The sequence below is a fragment of the Malania oleifera genome, chromosome 3 (assembly GCF_029873635.1).
Source record: "Malania oleifera isolate guangnan ecotype guangnan chromosome 3, ASM2987363v1, whole genome shotgun sequence".
Classification (NCBI taxonomy): domain Eukaryota; kingdom Viridiplantae; phylum Streptophyta; class Magnoliopsida; order Santalales; family Ximeniaceae; genus Malania; species Malania oleifera.
The window spans coordinates 45,767,388-45,783,922 of NC_080419.1; the positions used below are offsets into that span (position 1 = coordinate 45,767,388).

The 16,535-nt window shown below is 38.1% G+C and overlaps 1 protein-coding gene across 3 annotated transcripts in view; it reads right to left on the reverse strand.

Annotated features, from left to right (window-relative positions):
• The window catches only part of LOC131151775 (uncharacterized), a 37,898-nt gene extending 22,886 nt beyond the window's left edge, over window positions 1-15,012 (reverse strand). The window contains exons 1-6 of one of the 3 annotated variants that reach the window (XM_058103180.1): window positions 14,963-15,012; window positions 13,895-14,811; window positions 3,710-3,869; window positions 2,968-3,002; window positions 1,856-1,922; window positions 1,617-1,728 (exon numbers count right to left, since the gene is read on the reverse strand). In XM_058103180.1, the coding sequence (XP_057959163.1) occupies window positions 1,905-1,922; window positions 2,968-3,002; window positions 3,710-3,869; window positions 13,895-14,158 (477 nt within the window). In that variant the 5' untranslated portion in view covers window positions 14,159-14,811; window positions 14,963-15,012 and the 3' untranslated portion in view covers window positions 1,617-1,728; window positions 1,856-1,904. Of the gene's footprint in view, window positions 1-1,616; window positions 1,729-1,855; window positions 1,923-2,967; window positions 3,003-3,581; window positions 3,870-4,198; window positions 4,646-13,894; window positions 14,812-14,962 lie in introns of those variants that run through there. The other 2 variants (XM_058103181.1, XR_009135760.1) reach the window with 2 other exon arrangements.
• Between the last annotated feature and the right edge of the window lie 1,523 nt (window positions 15,013-16,535).

Here is a 16,535-nt window from a genome sequence, read left to right on the forward strand (position 1 = left end):
GCAGTGATAGAAGCAAGACTAGAACTTGCAATGATAATGTCATCAACATATACAAGAAGGGTTATAAAAACCGAAGCAGAAGTCTGAATAAAAATACATGAGTCAGACTTAGATTGTAAAACCATAAGCAAGCAAGGTTTTATCAAGCTTAGAAAACCACTGTCTCGAGGCCTGCTTTAAACAATAAAGGCTTTTATGAAGTTTACAAACCAAATCAAGTGTCCCCTTGGCTGCATAACCAAAAGGAAGTTTCATATAAACATCCTCAAATAAATCACCATGTAAGAAGGCATTGTTTACATCCAGTTAATGAACAAACCAATTCTTGGTTGCAGCTACAGCTAAGAGACAACGAACTGAAACTAGTTTAGCAATCAGAGAGAATGTTTCAAAATAATCGATACCTTCCTGTTGAGTGTAGTCTTTTGCTACTAGTTGAGCTTTAAAACATTCAATGGAACCATTTGAATTATTTTTAATACGACATACCCACTTGCAGCCAATAGGTTTGTGACCAGGAGGTAATGAAGTGAGTGACCATGTTTGATTTTCCTTAAGTGCACGTATCTCCATAGCCATGACAGCTTGATGATAATACTAAGGTTCAGTATGAGCAGATACATTTAAAACAAAAGAACGATAAGTTGAAGAAAGATTGAAATATGATAAAATAGAAGATAAACCATATGGGTTACCTGAGGCTCTTTGCTATGAGCTGGGGAGATGAGAGAGGACTGAGGTAAAATTGTTGGCCATAGAATAGTGGTAATCACGAAGATAAGAAGGTGGTTGTCAGGTGTGTGTTGAACGATGAAGAGAATTAAAATCAGAGGGAAAATCAGATGAGGTAGATGAAGATGGAAGTGAACTGTTTGATGAAGATGAATCTTGTGATGAAAAGTTAGGAATATCAAAAGAAGAAGCTGTTGGAGGACTGGGCAAAACAATATCAGATAAAAAAGGTTTTGACAGAAAGTTAGTAGGTAAAGAAGCAAAAGGAAATTCCTGTTCACTGAAAATAACATCACGAGAGATGAAAATTTGATGAGTTTGCAAATCGAAGAGCTTGTAACCTTTGATGCCAGAAGGGTATCCAAGAAATATACATTGTCGAGAATGAGCATCAAACTTATGTTGATTAAAAGAAAGTGTAGAAGCAAAACAAAGGGAACCAATAACCCTCATGTGAGAATAAGAAGGGTATTTACCAAATAAAATTTCATAAGGAGTTTTATATGATAAAAGAGGGGTAGGTGTGCGATTTATGATGTATGCAGCTGCTAAGATGCAGTACCAAAAAGGAAATGGCAAATGAGCTTGAAAACGAAGTGCTCTTGCAACATTAAGTAGATGTTGATGTTTTCTTTCAACAACAGAATTTTGTTGAGTAGCAACACAAGATTTTTGATGTATAATGCCATCGGAGTGATAAAAATCAGACATATTAAATTATGGACCATTATCAGTCCTGATGATTTTAACAGTGGTCTGAAATTGATTGTTAACCAAAGCAAAAAAAGAATGAAGGAACATATGGGTTTCAGATTTAGATTTCATAAAAAAAATCCTTGTGCATCGAGAAAAATCATCAACAATAGAAAGAAAATAGTGAAAACCTTGTACAGTGGCATCAACATCTTTCATGGGCTTTAAAACTGGCTTCTTTTTCTTGCCACCATTTTTCACAAAAAAATGAGCAAGTATTCTTGATACCGTCATAGATTGTGCCTGTGTCACATTGCCAAGGCTGTTGAAAAAGAATATGACATGCATCCGTGGGAGCCACTTCATAATAAATATATTTTTTAAAGACACCGATCGAGAAATTAATGAGGCATCTTGAAGAGACTATTACCTTATTTTTGTTGTTGAACCACAAAGTTCGGTATGACCATGGATGTCTTTCAGTTTTGAATCCCAGCCTGTTTACCATCTCTTGAGAAGTCAATCTCTCACTGCTCCCACTATCAATTACCACGTTGCAAAGCTTTCCACAGGTTGTATATTTAGTTTGGAAGGTAATCTTATGTAGCCCATTCTCATTCAGGGTCGGCTCTTGACAATATGGGGCTCTAGACGAATAATTTATTCAAGGACCCTTAATATTTTGTTTAATTTTTATTTTTATTTAAAATTATTTTTTCTAACTTTTTGAGGTGCAGAATCACTAATTAAAGTTTTATATTCAAGATTTTCAAGTATTAGATAGTTGTTGGTTATTTAATTTTTGGCCAAATAACTTACAACAAAAACAAAATATTTTATCTAAATCTTTAGAATATATAAGTCATTTTCTATCATGTTTCTCTCCATTTGATAATTTTCGAATATAATATATATTTGAAAAATGTGTTGAATTTTCATCTTTTGGAAAAATTAAATCATTATCCCTAATAGGACTTTTTTCAACTAGTAAATTTCGTAATTTGGTATGTATATTTTCCCAATATTTTGGATCATAAATATTATCATCATTATTTTTTTTTTCTTCTATATTGTTAAAATGTCTTTCAAAAGAAATATCATTAGTGAACATTTCCTGTATATCAATGTTATCTTTATTATTATTATTATTATTATTATTATTATTATTGTTATTATTATTATTATATTAGATTCTAATTCTATCTCTGGAATTGATTGCTCGTTTTTTGGAAGATTTTCATCTTGCTCATTTATATTTTACTTAAAACTAAAATTAAATTTATCAAGACCTCCCTTTTGAGATGACACTAATTCTTTTTTTTTTTTCTTTCTTTCTTCGTTTTTCATATCCAGAGTCATATTTTCTCATTGACATAATTAAATTTCAAAATTAACACTAACTATAAATTGACAAATTATGTAAACAAATAAAAATAAATTTAATAAATCTATAAAAATAGTAGATTGAAACAATATAACCTGATTATTATTATTATTACAAATCGATCGGCGAGCAAGACTTTAGAGATATTAGATTCTTACCGGATACAACGCTATAATCTCAAAGCTTCCAAAATCTAAGAAAAAATAGGAAAAAAAATTCAGAGTGAAAATAATAGAAAAATAATATACAAACATTGAAATAAAAATTATAGTTGATGAAAATTACATAGAATCGGAGGCCCGAAGATGATAAACACAATAGTTGGAGCAAAAATCATAGAGAAACCAAGAGATGAGAGTGTGAGAGATGAAAAAAAAATTTTAGAGAGACTAAGAGAAAGAGATGAGAGTAATAGATAATTTGAAATATAATAAAGTTGTTAGTTGGAAAATATAAGATTTGAAAAAAAAGAATTAAATTGTATTTATTTTATATTTTAAAATATAATTTTATTATTTATTAATTAGTTGAGAAGTCAATTATGAGAATAGAGCATAATCAATAGTATTAATATTATTTAATTAAAAAAAATTTTGGAACTCAAAAATAATATTATTATATTAAAAAAAATTGAGAGGCCCCAAAAATTTGGGGGCCCTAGGCGCCTGCCTTAATTGCCTAAAGGCAGGGCTGCCCCTGCTTGTATTGAAGGGGTTGCAAAAGGACTCCAAATATTTGCATGAATCAATTGAAATTTAAAAGTGGATACAGATTGACTGTGAGGAAATGAAAGTTTGTGTTGTTTTGCAAGTGGATAAACAGTACAAATATTATGATTATTTGAAGTAGAAAATGAAATACAATCACGTAGCAAACTTAAACGATCAGCAGAAAGGTGACCTAGTTGTTGAAGCCAGAGATCAAACAACTGGTGTGCATTATTCAAAGAATGCGCTTTGACATCAGATGACATAGAACAACTCCCATCTGAGAAAGGAATCAGATAATAGAGGCCATTATATAGTCGGCCCAGTCCAATCGTCTTCCACAGCTGTAGGTCCTGAGTGAAACAAAAAGATGAAGAAAAAATGAGACAATATGACAATGAGGATGATAGTTTACTGGCAAAAATGAGATTGAATTTGAAAGAAGGAATGCAAAGGACATCATATAAAACTAGAGAAGATGAAAGAGAAATAGTTCCAATATGAGTTACAGAAACACAAGTTCCATTTGGAAAATTTACAAAAGATTGAACTGAAGAAGTAATGGAGGTTAGGAGATGAACATCACAAACCATATGGTCAGTTGTGCCGGTGTCTATGATCCAAGAGATTGAAGAAGAACATTTGGAAACAAAGAAAGAATGTGAAGTTGAAGAAGATGTACCTGTCATACATATTGAGGTTAAAGAAGAACTACTAGTGGAAGTAACCAAAGCTGAAGTTGGTGGAGATGAAGGCTGGAGAAGAGCCAATAATTGCGTGCACTGATCTTGAGTAAAAGGTAAGGAAGGAACATCTGAGCCAACTTGATTTTCCAGAGAAGGTCCTTTCTTAGATTGGGTGAATTTAAAACCAGGTGGAAATCCATGAATTCGATAGCATTTATCAACGGTATGACCTGAGATTCCACAATGAGAACATATAGACCTATTTTTCTTGAAAGATTTTGAAACTGTTGATGCAGGTGAAGCAGTTGTGATCATTGTGGCAAAGTCAAAAATTGGTGCTGAAAGTGAAGTAAGTTGATGTTGGCCTTCATCTTGGAGTAGCAGAGAAAAAGCCTTGTTAATGGTAGGAAGGGGATCCATCATTAATAGTTGTCCTCGTATAGCTGAAAAAGAATCATTTAATCCATAAGAAATTGAATAGTATAGTCGAACTGCTCATGATTTAATATGTTCTGAAGTGCTCCACAGGAACAAGATGGTGAACAAAAGCAGTGAGGAGGAGGATGGTAAGACTGAAGCTCATCCCAGAGAGTCTTCAATTGAGTATAGTACTGAGTGATAGATAATTGCCCTTAAGAGAGGTCTGAAATTGATTTCTTCAACCGATAAACACGTGGTGCATTGCTTTGTGAAAATCGTTGTTGCAGATCAAGCCATGTATCTCTCGCATTATCAGAAAATAGAACACTAGATGCAATGTCCTTAGAAAGTGAATTTATGACCATGCAACAACCATTGAATTACATCGCCCCCACGCAAACTGAAGAGGATCATTGATAGCAGGTTGTGGAAGAGAACCATCAATGAAAGGAAGCTTGTTCTTGGCATGAAGAGAGGTAATCATCGAACGACTCCATGTATGATAATTTGTTTCAGTGAGTGCTGTGGTGACAAAAGCAACACCAAGGCTATCTCTATGATGCATAAAATAAGGATTAACAAAGTCATCCACAGTAGATGAATTCGAGGAAGTGGAAGACGGAGATGATGAATTTGTGGAAGCCATGAGATCTTCAAGAAAGCTTCGAGAAGAGGAATAATGCAGAAGGAATGCGGAAGAAATTTTAAACTACTTTGATACCATGTTGAAATTTGCAACAGTATGCAAGATTTTATTGATTACAAAGAAGAGATTACAATGGTATATATATACAAAAATTATAACTGAACTTTAACAATTCAAGAATCAAAATAACAGTTTAACAACTAAATGATCTAACAAAATGAAGAATAAAATTATAACTGTAATTTGGTAATTTTCTGTGCAGATGAAATATTCTGCTGTTATTCTGTTATGAGATGCTACTGCTATTGCTGCGAGCTAGTAGATGTGCTACTATAGTTGCTGCTGTGAAGTGATGAATAAAAAACAGCAGCGAGTATATTGTAATAAACCCAAACCCTAATAAAGAATATCCGCCATTTCTCCCCTTTCGCATGGGCCTTAATTTAAAATGGCTCATTTAATTTAAATGCCCAATAACATGAAGGTCCGGTAAAAAAAACGACGACCTTTAATTCCCGGAAACAGAGAGGACCCAGACTTGATTTAGTAAAACAGAAAAATGACTCAATAAAATACTTAATTAAAATACTCAATTTTAAAAATTGAAAGACTCAATCTAAAATTAAAAGGACCTTAATCAAAAACTCAATTTCCAAATTAAAAGACTCGATTTAAGAAATAATAGGACTCTATTTTGAAAATATCCGGAACTCAATTTAAAAATATCAGGACGCAATTTAAAAATAAATGGGACTCAATTTTTGGAATAAAACGGGACTCGATCGGATCGTCCTCTTCCCGAGATACAAAGTCAACTTCTTATTACGCAGGGGTCTTCTCAAAAAGGTCTGTTTAAAATTGGGGTGTCTACAATCATCAAAACAACAATTGAATTCATGTAGCCACCAAGGCTAACAGTTCGACCTTAGGCACAAGTCTAATGGGTGTCCAACGAGGGTAAAGGCAAAGTTAATTTTGTTGAGGATCGAGAGGCTGATGGTGAAGAGAATTTTGCAATTCTTGAGGACCAAAAACAGCAGCTGGAAGTTTAAAAGGATATGGCCAATTAAAGAAAGGATTGAGGGTGACATTTTGGTGAATCGTTAGTCATTCAAATCATTACCCTCCCCTCTAACCAGCAATGAGAATGGGCTACGTAAGATTACCTTCCAAACTAAATATCCAACCTGTGGAAAGCTTTGCAACGTGGTAATTGATAGTGAGAGCAGTGAGAGATTGACTTCTCAAGAGATGGTAAACAGGCTGGGATTCAAAACTGAAAGACATCCATGGTCATACCGAACTTTGTGGTTCAACAACAAAAATAAGGTAATAGTCTCTTCAAGATGCCTCATTAATTTCTCAATCGGTGTCTTTAAAAAATATATTTAGTATGAAGTGGCTCCCACGGATGCATGTCATATTCTTTTTCAACAGCCTTGGCAATGTGACACAGGCACAATCTATGACGGTATCAAGAATACTTGCTCATTTTTTTGTGAAAAATGGTGGCAAGAAAAAGAAGCCAGTTTTAAAGCCCATGAAAGATGTTGATGCCACAAAGAAGAAGGATGAATTGCAGGCCATTAGGTTTGATAAAACAATCCAACATGTCACTTAAAATGAGAAGGGCTTGCTGGAATTTCTAGACATCTCCTCGAGTCCTTGGGCTGTCCACAATGACACAACCCAGGCTGGTGTTTTTAACTTACGACCTGACCATCAAATGAAAGCAAAAATCTATGATCACAATGAAAAAAATTTGTAGGAATCAAAAGTATGCTAGTAGCCTTCTCAGTGTAGTGATCTACCAATAACAGACAATGAATTGGTAATAATAGAATCCCCGTCCTGATCTACAAAATACAGAAGATCACTCAACTATAACTTACACACAGAAAATTAATAAACAAACACAGCACAAGTTTTATAAATCAATGCAATTTAAACAACTGTGCCTAACCTTTATTGTACACAGTTTGTTCAGCAGATGACAAGGAGTAGTTTAATGCCCAAACATGTTTCTATTGGAGCAAGCATTCTTTTGGATTTTTTTTTGCCTCAAATCATCTTGGTTGGTTATCAAAAGTAAATAAAGAGAAACAATTCATAAACATTTCTCTCGACTGTCATCACGGTTGGTAATCAAAAGTAAATAAAGAGAAACTATTTATAAACATTTCTCTCAAGTTATCATCATGGCTGGTAATCAAAAGTAAATAAAGAGAAACTATTCATAAACATTTCTCTCGACTGTGCCACATAAAAACCATTTGAATGCAAGTCACACAATCTCATTCTAAGGCCCATTTTAGAAGACACGCCCATAGAAATCATATCTCGAAAATTAAACTCAGGTTTTATATTTGCTATCAAGCATCAAGAAAAGGAGGAGGACAGCATATCTTCACAAAGAAATGGTTTGGATTTAAGAATTGGGAATTTATAAAGCACGGGGATCAAGCGAAAAATTTTACAAAGTGCTACAGTTAAATAAAAGAAAGAAAGAAGGGCGGATGTACCATGCAGCATTTGTGTAATAACATATGACCAATCAATCAAACTAATAATCAGAAATTTCGTAAGTTGAAACAAAGCAATCCAATATCTGAATCCTACATCTATCTGTTTCTATCAATAAGCAAACCAAGGCATCATCAAAATGCAAGAGTTGTAACAGCTGTCTAATGAATATTCCAAAGCAACACATTTGCGTAATCCTCGCAAATTCACTGCACCCATGACCTCATATCTGCGTTTTTATCAATGATTCTTCTTGGGCGAAGCAAACAATGCCACTGAGATACCATCCGATTTCTCCATCTCAAGCCAGGATCTAAAATCATTCGACTTTGTAGGCGCATTCGGAGTCTGAAATTGATTGTATTCACTTGAAATCTTTGGAGGCGGCGTTCTGTATGAAGAATGCATTTTTTTTTGCAATCAGAGTAGCTTCCCTGATCGATTTGGAAACCTGGAGAAGCCCCTTCATATCAGCAAAACTTGTCGCACATAAAATTCTGATCAAAATGTCCTGAGTGTTGAATTCTGCAGGTATGGAGCCGCAGACAGCCGCAACAACCAGCCACCATCTTTGACACTGGAGATGGATGGCCACCTGCTCTGCAGGCTTTGTTGAATTTGCTAGCCATCATATTTGATTTTTACTCCCTCTCATGTATATATATATATATATATGTGCTGTGAGTTGTGAGATGTGTGAATTTTGTGAGCTGCGTGAAGAGAGGTGTGCAGTGTACTGAGATTGCAGAGAGCAGAGAGCAGAGAGGTGTGAGAGAGAGAGAGAGAGTTGAGCAGTGGCTCCTCCGTGTGTTATTTCTCCCAGATTATAGTGCAGTGGTGTGCTCCCGTGGACGTAGGTCAGTTTGGACCGAACCACGTAAATCCGGTGTTCCTTGTGGATGTGTATGATTTTTTCTTTGTGCGTGATTATTACTCTAGGTCGGTTAATTACCCAACAATTGGTATCAGAGCTTTGGTCGGAGTAAAATCACCAGATCGAGAAAAATTCCGGATTTTGAGCCCCTGTCCAGTAGCTCAAAATTTAATTTTGAGCCTACCATCGAACTCCTCTCGGCGAGACGAAGCCAACGGCAGTAACCAGAGCTCAAACAGAGCTCAGACGAAGCCGCACGGGCCCACACGCGCTGCCAACGTCCAAAGGACGTTCCCACGTGCCCTCACGCGCCCCCACGCGTTGGCAGCACGCCGGGAGTGGTCCTCACGCGCCCCCCACGCGCCGGCGAACGTCCGGCGACCAGCGGAAGGTTGAAGACGCTGACGTCAGCGTCCACGTCAGCTGCGTCAGCGCCACATCGTCAGTCCACGTCAGTGCCAATCAGCCGCCACGTCAGCGCCACGTGGCGCCAAGTAAGATGCCAGCCAGCTGCCACGTCAGCCCGGGGGTCCCATGCCACGGCAGCGCCACGTCATCAAGTGGGCCCCACAGTGCCACGTCAGCAATGGACCCCACAGTGCCACGTCAGCAGTGGGTCCCACGTGCTACGTCAGACTGCCACGTCAGCAGGGTTGACCGAGTTGACCAGATTTGACCGAAAGTTTGACCGGGTTTTTTGAAGCCATTTCGGGTCCTTTTTTCGAGCGGCTTAAGCCATTTCTAGGGTTTTCGACCGTTCCGGATCCAACCGTGCTGTCCGATTGAGCTAATTCCATCTCTAGATCAGTGAATCGAGATGTCGAACCAGAAAAGCTCTCACATCGAGATGTTTGACGGCACAAACTTCGGTTTCTGGAAAATGCAGATCGAGGATTTCTTGTTTGGTAAGGAGTTGCACTTACCATTGATGGAGAAGCCAGATTCCATGAAGGAGAGCGAGTGGGAGTTGCTTGACCGAAAAGCCCTCGGAGTTGTGAGGATGACGTTGGCAAAGTCTGTTGCCTTCAACATCAAGCACTTGACAACCACCAAGTGCCTTATGGATGCGCTATCGAACATGTATGAGCAGCCATCAGCCGCAAATAAGGTACATATAATGAAGAGACTTTTTACCATGAGCATGTCTGCAGGTGAAAGCTTCAACAGACACTTGAATAATTTCAACGAGTTGTCGGATCAACTCGCCTCGGTCGGGATTACCTTTGACAGTGAAATCCGTGCCCTATTAATTCTCAGCCAACTGCCTGAGAGTTGGAAAGGTATTGTAACTGCGATCAGTAGCTCTGCAGGAAAATCGAAGCTGAAATACGACGAGGTTATCAGCATGATTTTGACAGAGGAAATCAGAATGCAGTCGAACAATGCCTCCACTTCGAGTTCAGCTTTGAATGTGGAAAGCCGAGGAAAGGGAAGCAGGCATGGACGACCTTACAATCGTGGCAGATCCAGGAGTAGGAGGTCCAAATCCAGAGATCCCAGAGGCACTCAGGACACAGGTTCCCAAAGCACCAAAGTTATTGAGTGCTGGAATTGTGGAAAGACTGGTCATTACAAGAACCAGTGCAGAAGTCAGAAGAAAGATACGAGGGCAAAGACAGAAGCAAATATTGCTTCCGAGAACGATGATTTGTTGATCTGCTCTTTGCAGAGCAAAAAGGAGTCTTGGGTGTTAGACTCTGGAGCTTCATTCCATGCCACTTGCAGCAGAGATTGCCTTGAGGAGTATACATCAGGTAATTTCGGTAAAGTATATCTGGGCAATGATCAACCTTGCGACATTGCCGGTAAGGGGACAGTGAAGATCAAAATAAACGGGTCAGTATGGAAGCTGAAGGATGTCAGACATATTCCAGACCTGAGGAAGAATTTGATCTCAGTCGGTCAATTGGCAGATGAAGGTTATAACACATCTTTCATTGGTGATGAATGGAAGATTACGAAGGGAGCATTGACAATTGCTCGAGGTAAGAAAAGTGGCACTCTTTATGTAACTCCTGATACATGTATGTCTATTACAGTTGCTACAGGAAATGATGATAGCAACCTATGGCATCAACGACTCGGACACCTGAGTGAGAAGGGACTCAGGGTGATGCACTCAAAGGGTAAGTTGAGTGATTTACAGTTGGTGAAGATTGACACATGTGAGGACTGCATATTTGGGAAACAGAAAAGAGTTAGTTTCCAGACAAATATCAGTACCCCGAAGAAGGAGAAACTTGAGCTAGTCCATTCAGATGTATGGGGACCAACAACCATTTCGTCTACAGGAGGAAAGCATTACTTCGTCACGTTTATCGATGATCATTCACGGAAGGTATGGGTTTACTTCCTGAAGTATAAATCTGATGTTTTTGATGCTTTTAAAAATTGGAAAGCGATGGTAGAAAACGAAACTGGTTTGAAAATCAAAAGGCTGAGAACTGATAACGGTGGAGAGTATGTTGACACCGAGTTCAAGAAATTCTGCTATGAGCACGGCATCAGAATGGAAAGGACTGTGCCAGGTACGCCTCAACACAATGGCGTAGCCGAGCGGATGAACAGAACGTTGACAGAAAAAGCCAGAAGCATGCGTATGCAGTCAGGCTTGCCAAAGATGTTTTGGGCACATGCAGTCAACACAGCGGCTTATTTGATTAATAGAAGCCCTTCAGTACCATTGGACTATTGCCTACCAGAAGAAGTTTGGAGTAACAAAGAGGTAAGACTTTCACATTTGAAAGTTTTCGGTTGTGTTGCATACGTACATATCAATGATCATGTCAGGGATAAGCTGGATCCGAAATCCCGGAAATGCACTTTCATCGGTTATGGTGGAGATGAATTTGGATACCGCATTTGGGATGATGAAAACAAAAAGGTGATCAGAAGTAGAGATGTGATTTTTGATGAAAAAGTGATGTACAAAGATAGGCACACAGCTGAATCCACCGAACCAGTTCAGAGAGAACCAACCTGTGCAGATATGGATGATGTCCCAGAGTGTGTCGGGACACAACAGCAAAATGCCGAGAATCCTCAGGTGGAGGAACCAGTGGAGCAGATCGTCGCACCACCGCCTCCTACTCCAGCTCCGGAGCTTAGGAGATCTACTCGGCCTCATATACCAAACAGAAGGTATATAGATTATTTACTTCTTACAGATGGAGGAGAGCCCGAATGCTATGATGAAGCATGTCAGGCAGGAGATGCGAGCAAGTGGGAGCTTGCAATGAAGGACGAGATGAAGTCCCTCACCTCCAACAGAACGTGGGAACTAGCTGAGTTGCCCAAAGGTAAGAAGACCCTTCACAACAAGTGGGTGTACAGAATCAAAGAGGAGCATGACGGCTCCAGGAGATACAAGGCTCGGTTGGTAGTTAAAGGCTTCGAGCAAAAGGAAGGAATTGACTACACCGACATTTTTGCACCAGTTGTGAAGTTGACAACCATTAGATCTGTTCTGAGTATTGTTGCCTCGGAGGGCTTACATCTTGAGCAGTTAGATGTGAAGACGGCGTTTCTTCACGGTGATCTTGAAGAGGAAATCTACATGCATCAACCAGAAGGATTCTCAAAGAAAGGTAAAGAGAATTTGGTGTGCAGGTTAAAGAAGAGCTTGTACGGTCTCAAACAAGCTCCCAGACAATGGTACCGGAAATTTGACGGCTTTATGCACAGGAATGATTTTACAAAGTGTAACGCCGACCACTGCTGCTACTTCAAGAGGTATCAGTCTAGCTATATCATTCTGTTGTTATATGTGGATGACATGTTGATCGCAGGACCAGATATAGAAGAGATCAGGAAATTGAAGCAGCAATTGTCAATGGAATTTGACATGAAGGACTTAGGCTCAGCGAAGCAGATACTTGGGATGCGAATCTCCAGAGATAAGCGACAGGGAACATTGCAGCTATCTCAGTCGGAGTACATTGGCCGTGTTCTACAGAGGTTTAACATGAGCAACGCCAAAGCAGTAAATACACCTTTGGCAGGACACTTTCGCCTCTCCAAGGATCAGGTTCCCCAGACTGATGAAGAGAAGGACTTCATGGCTAAGGTACCTTACGCCTCAGCCATTGGAAGTCTCATGTACGCTATGGTTTGTACGAGACCGGACATTGGCCAAGCAGTGGGAGCAGTCAGTAGATTCATGTCTAATCCAGGGAAGACTCATTGGGAAGCAGTGAAATGGATCTTCAGGTACCTCAAAGGCACTATTGATAAATGCTTATGTTTCGGCAAAGGAGACTTGAAAGTCAAAGGATATGTAGATGCCGATTTTGCTGGTGAAATTGATCACCGCAGGAGCACCACCGGATACATATTCACTGTTGGCACAACAGCTGTTAGTTGGATGTCGCAGATACAAAAGATTGTTGCCCTATCCACTACAGAAGCTGAGTACGTAGCAGTGACAGAAGCTAGCAAAGAGATGATTTGGCTTCAGGGTTTGTTGACAGAGCTTGGGTTGAAGCAGGAGAGGAATGTTTTGTACAGCGACAGTCAGAGTGCGATACATCTGGCAAAGAACTCAGCATTTCATTCCAGAACCAAACATATCGGATTGCGTTATCACTTCATCAGATCTCTATTAGAGGATGGAGTACTGGCACTTGAAAAGATTCAAGGCAGCAGAAATCCAGCTGACATGTTGACAAAGGTGGTAACTACAGAGAAACTGAAGTTATGCTCAACTTCAGTTGGTCTTCATGATTGAAGACATACATGAGCACAACATTTGCATATACACTGGTTGAGATGCTGTCTCCGCCTCCAAGTGGGAGATTGTTGAATTCTGCAGGTATGGAGCCGCAGACAGCCGCAACAACCAGCCACCATCTTTGACACTGGAGATGGATGGCCACCTGCTCTGCAGGCTTTGTTGAATTTGCTAGCCACCATATTTGATTTTTACTCCCTCTCATGTATATATATATATATGTGCTGTGAGTTGTGAGATGTGTGAATTTTGTGAGCTGCGTGAAGAGAGGTGTGCAGTGTACTGAGATTGCAGAGAGCAGAGAGCAGAGAGGTGTGAGAGAGAGAGAGAGAGAGTTGAGCAGTGGCTCCTCCGTGTGTTATTTCTCCCAGATTATAGTGCAATGGTGTGCTCCCGTGGACGTAGGTCAGTTTGGACCGAACCACGTAAATCCAGTGTTCCTTGTGGATGTGTATGATTTTTTCTTTGTGCGTGATTATTACTCCAGGTCGGTTAATTACCCAACACTGAGGCAAGTCCTCAAGACGAGATATTTCAGGTTCAGCGGTGATATTTGGATTCCGCTTCCCTTTGCATTGCTTCGTTGGTGGAGTTTTAAGTGTGGAATCAACTGAAGAGACGTCCGCGTCATCCTCTGCTCTCCTACTCCGAACAAACCCTAACCCTTCTTCAAAATTCTCGCTGCCTTGCGTCACCTTCGATCCGCACTTCTTCCCAAAAGCCACTCTTCTGCTATTCCAATCGAAATCCCGATTACCTTCCATGAAAAACCACAAAACAAACAACGGTGTTAGTCTCTGTGTGCAACAAAAGCGACTTTTCAAGAAAAAAAAATAAAACTGAGATCAAGCTGCCAGTACAAACACAACCAAATCAACCAATAGCCTATCCGTCAAAATTGAATTGTTTTTTTTTTTTGGGGGGGGGGGGGGGGGGGGAGAGAGAGAGAGAGAGAAACGATTTCACCGCACGTCTGATTCAGATAAAACCCTAGTTTTGTGCTTTCGATGTCGTATGGAGAACGAAGGACCCGCAAATCTGAAAACCACAACTACGCAGAAAAAAAAAAATGAAATGTTAAATGGAAATAACAACAATTTTACGGCCCAGGCACGCCAAGAGTAGTTCGGAGAACACTAGAAAACAGTAACTACAGCAAAGAACAGAGATGATACAGGATTCATCAACTCCAGGAAATAACATCAATGCATTACAAAACTCAAAAGAAAATCCCAACCCTGCGTCTGCTAACAGGGGAAAGGATAAGGGAAACAATTTTAATTGCTGCATTTCTATTTAATTGAAGGCTCAGAGAGAACAAAGACATAACGCCACCAAATAGCGTCAAATTTTCTTTTTCGTCCTGTTTCTTGGCCATCAAGCAGAAAATTGGGAGAGAGAGAGCAGGAGAAATAAGCTGCATCCAGTTAAAGCTCTTGAAATTAATAAAATCACAAAAATAACTACAGACTACAATAATTCCGCAGCAAAAGAAGGCTTGAAGAGATGAAAGAAAAGAAGCGCTGAGACGAACAGAGCACGTCAGTCGTCCCGGAAACTGTGGATACCTTAATCTCCCCACCTTGACTAGGCGGAGATTACCAATTTCCCCTGCACAGACCTGAAATTTGCCAAACCCCTGGCCCCTATAATTTAAAGATGGGAGGTAGCCGTTACAGAGAAAAGAGGAGGACTCAAGGCCGCTGCCCACCAATGAATAATAGCCACGTCACTAATCCGACGGAGGCAAAGTCGGTAGACTCGCTGCTCGCATCCCGTTATTCACTAATTTAGTATCTTTCTTTTCCTTTTCACTTTGTGTGGTGACCATATGTAAAGAAGTAAATTCCCTTCTATTTTCCTTTCTTTTCCTTTCCTAAACTTTTTTCAAGTGATTTAAATGAATTCAGAAAAAAAAAAATCTCATAAATCTGTAAATAAATGTGCATCAAATCCTTGATGCATCAAAATTTTGATTGTGCAGAAGAAAAAAAAAAAAATAATTTTGTAAGTAGCCCAAAAGCTAACAATCTATTCAATCACTTTCCTCCCTAGCCTTAAAAATTGCCTTTAAAATTAGTTTGTAAAGTAAAATTGAAACTCAATCTTACACTCAATTTTAGTATTCAATATTTTTCAGACTGTATAATTTTTTTATGAATACTGACCCGTTCATTCATGCATATTGATTATTCGAATCATACTCATTGTTCGATGAATTCACAACCATTACTAATTTTAGTTTCTCTTTGTCATCTTGGTTCTCTACTCTATTTTCATTTTTAGTTGCAAGATGATTTATTTTTTTCCTTCCATTTAAAATTATATCTGTTTCAAATCATGAGAAAACTTAATCAAATAAAAAACATTAACTCCAAATAAAATCAACTCAATTATTAGGTTTTCAAAAAAATAAAAATTCATAGCAACTTAAAGTCATATATATATATATATATATATATATATGTATGTATGAGCATTTTCATTTAACCCCATATAACAAACAGGGATATATAAAAAAAAATCAAAATATTATAATAGTAAGCAACAAACAAAAAAACAAAAAAAAATAAAAATAAATAAATACATGAAAAAATAACAACAAATAATGAGAACACATTTAATAAAAAAAAAAAAGATAAATATTAATTTAAGAAACATAAACACAAAATATATAAATTCACCACACTACTATTGTATTTTTAGTTCATAATCTTCTATTAGCAAATGCATAATTAACTAAAAAAATTATTATAGATTAGAATACCTATTTACATATAGGGCAAATATATATATATATATATATATATATATATATATATGAGAACAGAGAACACATTTAATAAAAAAGCAAAATGCAAACTTTACAAAACATGACTAGATAAATATTAATTTGAGAAACATAAATGCAAAATATATAAATTCACCGCACTATTATTGTATTTTTAGTTCATAATCTTCTATTAGCAAATGCATACTTAACTGAAAAAAAAAAATTATTATAGATTAGAATGCCTATTTACATATAGGGCAAATTTTGGTGATTTGATACATGCATTAATACATATATATATATATAGGGTGAAATCTATTAACATCCGCTCAATTTTTAGAATATGATACTGTACCTTTTGAGTTTTC